The sequence below is a fragment of the Xiphophorus couchianus genome, chromosome 12, assembly GCF_001444195.1.
Source record: "Xiphophorus couchianus chromosome 12, X_couchianus-1.0, whole genome shotgun sequence".
NCBI classification, from domain to species: domain Eukaryota; kingdom Metazoa; phylum Chordata; class Actinopteri; order Cyprinodontiformes; family Poeciliidae; genus Xiphophorus; species Xiphophorus couchianus.
Genome location: NC_040239.1, coordinates 2,122,324 through 2,132,073, shown reverse-complemented (window position 1 = coordinate 2,132,073; position 9,750 = coordinate 2,122,324). Strand labels below are relative to the sequence as shown.

The 9,750-nt window shown below is 37.6% G+C and overlaps 1 protein-coding gene across 1 annotated transcript; it reads left to right on the top strand.

Moving 5' to 3' along the window:
* The first annotated feature begins 6,962 nt into the window (after positions 1-6,962).
* Positions 6,963-8,572, top strand: LOC114154715 (nuclear factor 7, brain-like). Its single transcript, XM_028034054.1, has one exon. It carries the CDS (start codon positions 7,099-7,101, stop codon positions 8,500-8,502), a length of 1,404 nt encoding a protein of 467 aa, XP_027889855.1. The 5' UTR covers positions 6,963-7,098; the 3' UTR covers positions 8,503-8,572.
* The last annotated feature ends 1,178 nt before the right edge of the window (positions 8,573-9,750 follow it).

Genomic DNA, 9,750 nt, shown 5'->3' with positions numbered 1-9,750 from the left:
TAAAAACTGGACAACATGAAAATACGACATGAAGCTTCAGCTGAAGCTTTGTTTGCCTGAGCGTCTATTTAGCAGAGAAAGTCTGTTAACAGGCAGATCTCAGCCACCATCTGCTGGAAAACTCAGGCTGCAAACATTTGGTTCCGGCTGGAGTCCAAACGGCTTCATCATGTGGAAACCAGGATTGTTACGGACAGAAGTCTGGTGTTTGTTCCACCGCCCTGCTAAAGATGGAGAAAAACACTTGAATCATATTTATTCCTAAATGTATGATAATGATGCCATGAAAAATTAAACCCTTCCTGTAATTTCAGCAGATTTTCCCAAACACTGAGGACCGTCTGGGTTTATGTTCAGAACTGGCTTTGTGTCTGCTGGACCGTTTTTATGATCATTTGTGGAAATTATCTGGTTGTTTCTCCTTTAGCATTAAATATTAATCTTCTTAAAACTCAATCCGTCTTCACAGTTTAAACTTCCTGTTTCATCTGGAGTTTTTGGAGATTTCAGGTTTCCTGAAGCTCCTCTGAGGACGAGACAGAAAATGTTTTCAGCAACTTGACATTCCCTCATTTACTCTCATTTCAACAATGAGAAATGCTCTCAAACTCTCAGCAGAGAAACAAAACAGGGTTTAGAGTTTTAGTTTATCATGTTTTCCTTTTTTAAAACAACATTTTAGTTTAAATCTTAAATCATGACAGATTCTGGAAGTTTTCACCTGACAGCCTGATGGAAGTTGGATTATGTCCTGTAATCTTTGTTGTTTTGGTGATTTTATGCATTTCTTACATGATATAAATAAGGCAACAAGGCAGCAGAGCCTGGCAGAGACAAATGTCATGAAGCATCACAGCAGATCTGCTCTGCCAAACACAGACTGAATTTCTGATGTGAACTTTTTACCCCAGAAAACTCTCAGCTCTGGTTCCAGAAGGAACCACAAGAAAAGTCAGAGCAACCTGAAGAAAAGAACAGTTCCCACAAACACGGCTATGACTGATGTGGTCACATTCACGCTTTTTAACTTTTTAAGACACCAAGTTTTCTCATAAAAAGATCTGCAGAAAACAGAATGTAGGATCATCAGGTTGGCTGCAGGAACGACTTTCAGAGAAACGAGAGAAGAACTGATCAAAAGGGAAATGGATCCGTTTGGTTTTGGGTCAGTTTCTGTGGTTTGGGCTTAAAGAGACTGGATGCAAAATAAGCCAGAACTGTTTTATAGTAAGAATGATATAAACAAACAGAACAAAGTCCAAAAAGTCTCATTTTGAAAACAATTTGCTTTGAAATTAATGTAAGACAGTAAAAACCTGGTTCTTTTTCTGCTTTGTCTTCACAAATGTTGTTTTGATGAATTTACAGATAAATTAACTTCCTCGCCTTCAAGATTTGACACAAAAGTCGTTTTTAATGCTACAACCTTTAAAAAATTGCAAGTTTTCTAAAATGATCCTCGCTGTTTGCTCTAAATGAGGCTTTCTTCAGCTTTTAGACAATTAAGCTTCATTAAGAGAAAAATCATTTAATCTCTGGCATCCAGGAGAAGAAACAAAATGCTGATGACTAAATTACATAGTAATGATTTAAAATATTCAGAAAACAACACTGAACAGAGAGCCAGTTGCATTTTAAATGAAAATCCTGATGATTTTCTCTGTGCATGAATAAAATCAGCCTGTTACGAACCACCAGAAACCTGAGCAGGTTTGGGTTTGTTCTGCAGAACCGCGACCCGTCAGAGGGCTGATGGCAGGAAGCAGACGGCGTGCCGATGGAGGGCGACGCGGTTAGGAAGACGTCTGTTGGTTGAACAACAGGCAGAATCTGAGCTTCAGCTGAAAAACATCATCTGTCGTCTTCAGGAGTTTCAGCTTCCAGCAGAGCAGCTGCAGAATCTGAGCTCTTCTTTTGGTTCTATGTAGATAAATTATGAACCAAAACATGAAGATTTTTTTACTTTATCTTCCCATTACTGGGAAACAAAAATCATTTTAGTTCATTTAATACACAGCTTCCATTTAATCCAGGCTGAGTTTCCGTCCCAGAAGCTTTTTATCTGGTAAATATCTGCTGTTCTGCTGCTGAAGGAGGAAATTCAGGAGGATCTTCAGGTAACATGGAGCTGATGAGAGAACTGACTCATTTCAAAGGTTTTAAACCAGCTTACAGCTTTTATTTCATTGCTGCTCTTTTACTTATTTATTTTTTATTTGCAGCGGAGATCTTTATAGACATTAAAAGATATAAAAGACATAAAAAGGGGATGATCCTCCTGATCTTTATGTCTTTGGATAGATTTGGAACAAAAGCCCCAGAGAGACTCGTTATTTCTTGGTCTATGAATCTTTGTGGTTCTCAGATTGCAAGACTATTACTCTCCCATGAGTTTCAGTCGATACTTTTAGTCTTTATTGATTATTTCCTGACGGTTTGGTCCAGCCGTCTGGTTCTGTTGATGTATATCTGTTAATAACCAGAAGCTGGAACCGTCTGGTGAATCTGACAGTTATTTTAAACCTGATTAAATCAGTACATCTTGAAGATTTAAATGACCGCCTCTCCCTGTTGACTCCATTCGTTGTGGTTTATATCTGCTGAAACGTCAGTTTGCCGTTAAGATGTGTAACTGGGTCTATATTGTTAGTTGTATATTTTCACAAAATGTTTTCTTGAATTTATTTGTCCTCTTATACTTGTCTGTCTTTGTGTTCCTCTGTGTCTGCTGTGAGGGGTTTAGTCCTCCAGCTCCGCCCTACTTTCTTCTTCTTTTGTTCAGGGTCCTCCAGCACCATTATACATGTTAAGTTGTTAATTTCCTCTTCCCTTTTGTTACTCGTTCCACTGGGAAGAGGCAAGTTTTATAATCCATTGTAATCCTTTCATTTATATTGTTCAAATGTTTATTTTTTTCTTCTGTATTGTTTTAATATTTTCATTCGAGTTGCTATTACGCACTTATAAGATTTGATGCATGCTAACATTATTATTTTGTATAGATGGGGTTGGAGAACTGGAGCACATGCTACATGCTAATGCTAATATCTCCCGATTGACAGAACTCCACCGGTCACTGATGCACATTGAAATCTGTAAATAACTGAAGCAACTTGACTGAGATTAAAGCCTCTGTAGGATGTTTGTGTTTTTTTATGGTCTAACTGTGAGGGACCAAAGGATAAACTTTGTTTTGTACTAAATTAACAGCTGAAACTGGATGTTGAATGGTGATGAAGTTTCATGACTGGACTTCCTGCACAGTTTGCATGTCATCCTGGTGTCATGGTGGAGTCACTGAGCCTCAGAGTGGAGATTAAAACAGTCTGACTGATGGAGTTCATGTTCCTGTTGCTGTGGAAGTGATCAGTGGATTCAGTGATCTGAAGGTCGACACCAGGACTGTGGAAACATAATATATCTGTAGAAAACCTGATTGTTTTAAAGTCACTATAAACTCTATTGATACTCTGAATAAACCTGTAAAACATCTACTTTGTCTAACTTCCTACTCTGACCAACTTCAACTTTATATTTTAAATTGTGCTGCATTGACTCGTCCTAAAGTTAAATTAAAGTTTAACTTTAGTTCAGTTAAACTTCAGTTTTCTGCTGACAAATTCCTAAGAAATATTTCCATACGTTGGAAATCTCTGAGAGACATTTCCAATGTGGATCCAAGATTTTTCCTCATTTCCATGAACATATTTTGTCTCTGTGCCACAGTTGGTAGCACTGATGCCTTGCACCAAGAAGGTTCTGGGTTCAAATCCCAGCCTGGGGTATTTCTGCATTACGTTCTCTCTGGGTACTTCGGCTTCCTCCCACTGTCCAAAACATGACTGTTGGATTTTCTGTAAATTGTTCTGAGTGTCTCTGGTTCAGCCAGGATGGACCTTAATTTTGGCTCTTATAAATATTTTTAGATGGAAGAAACTTTATTTAGTGCAGTGCATCAGAAATTTGTTTCAAATGTGAAAAACATAAAAGACAGTTTGAGAGCCTGACTTTCTAATCATAGAGCATCGCTACGTACCTTCAGTCTGAGTGATGAGATTCAGGCTAACTGTGTCTGAAATGGATCAGAACCGACTCATGGACATTTAACCATAAATCTGCTCAAGTGAACTTTTTGTTGCATCCCTAAAACAACAGACTAAACTCCTTCCAGACCTCTCAGGTCTTCTGGTTCTGGTTCTGCTCTGCATCCAGAACCAGAACCAAACCTGGAGAAGCAGCATTCAGCTTCCATGAACCACAAATCTGAAACAAACTTCCAGAAAACTGCAGAACAGCCGAAACACTGAGTTCCTTTAAATCCAGACTAAAACCCAGCTGGTTAGTTTCCTGTGATTAGTAATATGTGTAGCACTGATCAGAACATTTTATGTCTATTTGCTGGATGATTTTGATATTTGACTAAATATAATTTCTATTCCTATTTCATAATTGACTGGCAGAAATTTTTATGATGTGAAGAACTTTGAACTTCCTTGTTGCTGAAACGTGTTTTACAAATAAACTTGACTTTGTTGATTTACATTAATTTCTTTTATTATCTATGAAACAGCAGTAATTTTATTGTTCTACTAAGCTCAAAATAGAACAGCTGAGCTAATTTAACCATTTTATGCTTCAAAAGCAGCTAATATGAAAATAATTGGACATTATGGCTGAAAGAGGAGCAGTTTTTCTGTCTCCAAGGTGTTTTTACCAAACTATTTGAAAAACGTAAAAGTTTTGAAGAAAAAGAACTTTAACATGATGATGTTTCCAGAATGGCTCATGAGGTCGTTAATGACTTGTGTCCGTATTGTTGTTGCTAACGTTGCTCATCGCTCTCCGTCTGCAGAGGCTCCAGGTTTGTTGTGTCTGGAGCCCTGAGCCTGGAGACGCTCCACGATGACGCTCCTCTGAGCCTCGGGGGCCGCAGAGGACGAACGGGAAGGAAGAACTGGAAGGAGGACGAGGAGTTAGGAGAAGAAAGGAAGAGACAGAAGAGAAAATGGGAAGAAACATTCAGTGGTTTTAAGATTAAAAAAAGAGGAAGAAAGAAAAGAAAAAGTCCTGATGAGTCTCGTTTGTCAGATCAAAAGTTCCTTTTGAAACGAAAAACAACCTTTTAAAAAAAGGACTTAATATGCTTTTAATTAAGCCAATATTTCTATTTTTAAAACGTTTTTTTATTAATTTGATGTAATATTGTAATTTTAAATGTCCTGTTTTATAACTTTTATTGAGGGCTTGCAAACATCCATCTGTGTTTAATTAATCTATGCATTGTGTTTCACTTAACTAAAATCCGTAATAATTTAATTTACTGAATGAGTATGTAAATTAATATTTAGAGTAAATTATTAAGTTTACTCTTCAAAAAGTGAATCAGATCAGTACATGTTGTTCTCAGAAACATTAATTCATCAGGAGGTTACTGTAAAAGTTACATTTTTATTTGAATTAAATTCAATCTTGTGGAAAAGTTTCAACACAATTATGTGCAAATGTTTCCACAAAATGCATTTCATATCAACAAAATATTAAAGATCTTTATAAAGCATGATGTCAGATGGAAGATGAGAAAGTTCTGCTTATTTTAGATCGAATTTATCAGCTTTTACTTTCATGACTAATATAGAGCTGCAAATATAGATACAGAAGATACTGTATGTCCTCATTAGACCAACAGTGTCTGATAAGGACGTAATAAAGTTTTGCTTTATTATAACAAATGTCAGCTAATTATTTAAGTACCTACATCCAGGTTGTCATATATTTGTTGCCACTTGTTTCTCACTGCAACATTAAATGTTTTAGAAAGAAAATATTTTGAAATGTCATTTTAAAAAACATTTTAAGATTTCTGTTATGGTTCACAGTAGAGAGACGGTTACTTCTTTTATTTATCTATTTATGATAACTGATATCCTTTAAAGTCGAAAGCTTTAAACATTCAGTTCAGTGTCAGCAGACATGTTTAGGGGAAAAGTTATTTAGATTCTTTCTTCATATGAATGTTTAATATTAATGTAATAAAATCCATTAAGTCTCAGAGAAGTTATTTATTTCCCTGAACACAAAGATATTGGAATAAAGGAGAGAATCAACAATGTCCTCACAGCGCCACCTGCCTGAGACAAACATTCACTGCAGAGATAAATCTAATTTTCATCACTTCATTGAATGAACACTTCACTGATACAGCAGACTGAAAAATCCACTGCAATGGACAAAACTGAAGTCAGTCAGTGAGATCTGTTGATGACAATCAGAAAAACTTTATGGAGTTTTACCAACAATAATAAAATAATAAGAACTAAAAGGATTAAAGATTTTCTCTGATTGGCAGAAAATCATCAGATAAAATACGAAACTGGAATAACATTCTTTAAAACTTCACTTTGTTTCTTTACTGTTTGGTAGATAATAAAAGTTAGTACTCTGTATTAAATATTAAGAATAAAACATGAATGTAACTTTGTTCACTGCTCACATATTTAACTAAACTGACTGAATGTAGAAAGCAGGAGGCGAGAATCACATTGATTTGATAAAAGAGATAATTAGACAAACTACCAGCTTTTTCAGATATGAATGAAATCAGCAGCAAATGAGTTTTAAATTACTTAGTTTTGTTGAAAATGAACATAAAAACTTGTTTACTTTGATTACAGAAATGAAATTTTTCACTTTCAGCTGAAGATAAAAAGTGTTCAAATATTTTATGATGAATATTCATTGAACAGCACAACGCTATGGTTATTGTTTCTAGTGATTCAGCAAATGATTTGTGCTCCTTATTGAGTTATAAAACATTTTAATTATTAAAATGTAAGGCAGCTTTTTACCAACAGGACAAGGAAATTATACTGCAGTAAAACAAAAGCACAGAGTTCAACCTGGAAGAGTTAAACAAAAAGCTGTTTGACTGGAAACGTCACTGAGAGGAAAATGAAAGTATTTTAACTGAGTTGAACGGAGCTGAAACGCCATTACAGGGAGGAGATCTGAGCTGAAACACGAAGGTTTACTGGAATTTAAAGAAAAAACTGCAGAAACTTTGACCAGGTGAGTTCTGGTTCTAGAGGATTTCTGTAGAAAATGGCAGAGAGAGCTCTGTTTGAACGTTTCCTGAGCTGCCATGTTTGTTCAGAGACTTTCAGAGATCCTGTGTCTCTGAGCTGCAACCACAGCTTCTGTTCAAGCTGCCTGGAGAAATTCTGGGAACAAACTGGAAACAAGAACTGTCCCATCTGTAAAAGAAGATCTTCTAAGGATAATCCAGGAATAAATTTCACTCTGAAGGAACTGGCTGAATCTTTTACTGAAAGACAGAAATCTGGATCATCAGAGACAGAAACTGGAGAAAAGCAGCGGATGGTGGTCTGCAGTAAACACCAAGATCCTAAACTGTACTGTGAAGACGAGCAGAGAGCTGTGTGTCCTGTCTGTGAGTTTTCTCTCCACCAGAGTCACAAAGTGGTTCCTATTGAACAAGCAGTCAGAGATCTGAAGGAGCAGCTGAAATCTGACTTAAAGTCTCTGCAGGACAAAAGGAACAAACACAAAGAAGTGGAGAAAACATACGATGATGTGATTCAACACTCCAAGAAGCAGCTGTCGTCCACAGAGAGACAGATCAGAGCAGAGTTCAACAAGCTCCACCAGTTCCTGAGAGAGGAAGAGGAGTCCAGACTGGCAGCTCTGAGGGAGGAAGAGGAGCAGAAGAGGAAGACTATCAGCAGAGAGATGAAGAGGATTGAGGAGCAGATCTCCTCTCTGTCAGACAGTATCTCTGCTGTTGAAGAAGAGCTGCAGAAAGACAACCTGTCGTTCCTCAGCAGTTATAAAGCCACTCAGAGAAGAGCCAGAGGTCAGAGGTCACTGCCAGATCCACAGCTGTTCTCAGGAGCTCTGATAGATGTGGCCAAACACCTGGGCAACCTGTCCTTCAGAGTCTGGGAGAAGATGAAGGGCAAGGTGAAGTTCAGTCCCATCATTCTGGACCCAAACACTGCAAGTCCATGGATCCATCTGTCTGATGATCTGACCAGGGTGGGACATGGAGGCAAATGGCAGCAGCTTCCTGATAATCCAGAGAGAAACACGAGGTACCCCAATGTTTTTGGTTCTCAGGGCTTCAGCTCAGGGAAACACAGCTGGGAGGTGGAGGTGGGAGATCATCCTGACTGGGTCATTGGTTTGGTTAAAAAGTCTGTTGACAGGAAGGGAGAGATATCTGCTTCACCAAAAAATGGAATCTGGTGTTTGCTGCATGGTGATGGAAAATACACTAATGGTGCTAAAAAGACTGTCGGAGTGGAAAAAAGTCTCCAGAGGATCAGAGTCCAGCTGGACTATGACAGAGGGGAGGTTTCCTTCTACGACTCTGAAGACAAGAGTCTCATCTACACTTACAGAGACACTTTCACTGAGAAACTCTTTGCTTATTTTAGTGTTGGAAAAGCTGCTGATGCCAAAACATCTGAGATCAAAATCTGTTAACCTGATTTTTCTGTTTAAAGTTCAAAGTTGTGTTTTAATTCTCTGAATCATTTTGCATTTTTAAATCATAGTTTCTATTTGCAGTCAAATAGAAACTATATCAGTCCCGTCATTCTGGACCCAAACACTGCAAGTCCATGGCTCTACCTGTCTGATGATCTGACCAGGGTGAGAAATGGAGACAAATGGCTGCAGGAAAGATTTAAACTTTCCTTTTACCGTAAATCTTTAATAAATATCTTTGATCATTTTAAGGTTTTCAACTTTTATTTGAAATTAACTGAAATAAATCAATACAATATCTTGATTGTTAATTTTTCTGTTGGCTCAAATTTGTACAAAATAGTAAATTTGATGAATATTTTGTGTAATGTTAAAACCAGAATCAGCCAGAACCCAAAACGCAGCCACAGCAAGAGGATGTTTCACCAAAAGTTTTATTACAAAAGTAATTGGTGTAGAAGGGTGTGGTCACACTGGTGGAGTCAGGGATGGGGGATCCACAGGGGTCAGGAGTCCAGCCAGGGGCAGGTAGGGTAAATGGACAAGGGGAGATCTGGGGGGGCTCCGGGGACAAAATCCACCAACCAGAGGCTAAGTCGTGAAACGGTCCGGGGTCCTGCACGGGAGGGTCTCAGGTAATGAAAATCCAGAAGGGAGGAGGGAGGAGGCAGGGTCAGAAACAGGACTTTCAACAGCAGAAGGATTAGGCAAAACTCTGTGGTCAAAAACAGGCAGAATCAGAAACCAGAAAACTCTTTGGAACATGAGACAACAAGGCTTGAAAGCTGTGACGGTGGCAACACACGATCTCGCACTGAGCTGGTGACGAGCAGCTGTTTAAGTAGGGAGCAGCTCAGTGCAGGTGAGGGCTATGAGTTATCAGCACAGCCAAGGCAGAGCTGAAGGGCTGGAATCCTGACAATTTTGTCTTCAGTTTTTTCTTTTCAATTCAATGGAAAAATATTTAAAAAATGTTAGATTAATGTTCAGACTAGATCCAATATTTAATCAATCTTTATCCAAAATTCTCTCAACCATTTAATATTTCTTCATATTCTGTTTAATTCCAACAAAGATGATTATTTTTAGTTTGTTTCTGTGTTTTGTAAAAACTGTTATTAGAAGTTCAGTAAAATGGAACAAATATTTTTACAAGTTCTTAACTGGGTTCTCTAGTCAGTCTTTTTTAAATTGTTTTTCATTTTGGTGAGGAAAACATTTATAAATAAATATTCAGATTTACTT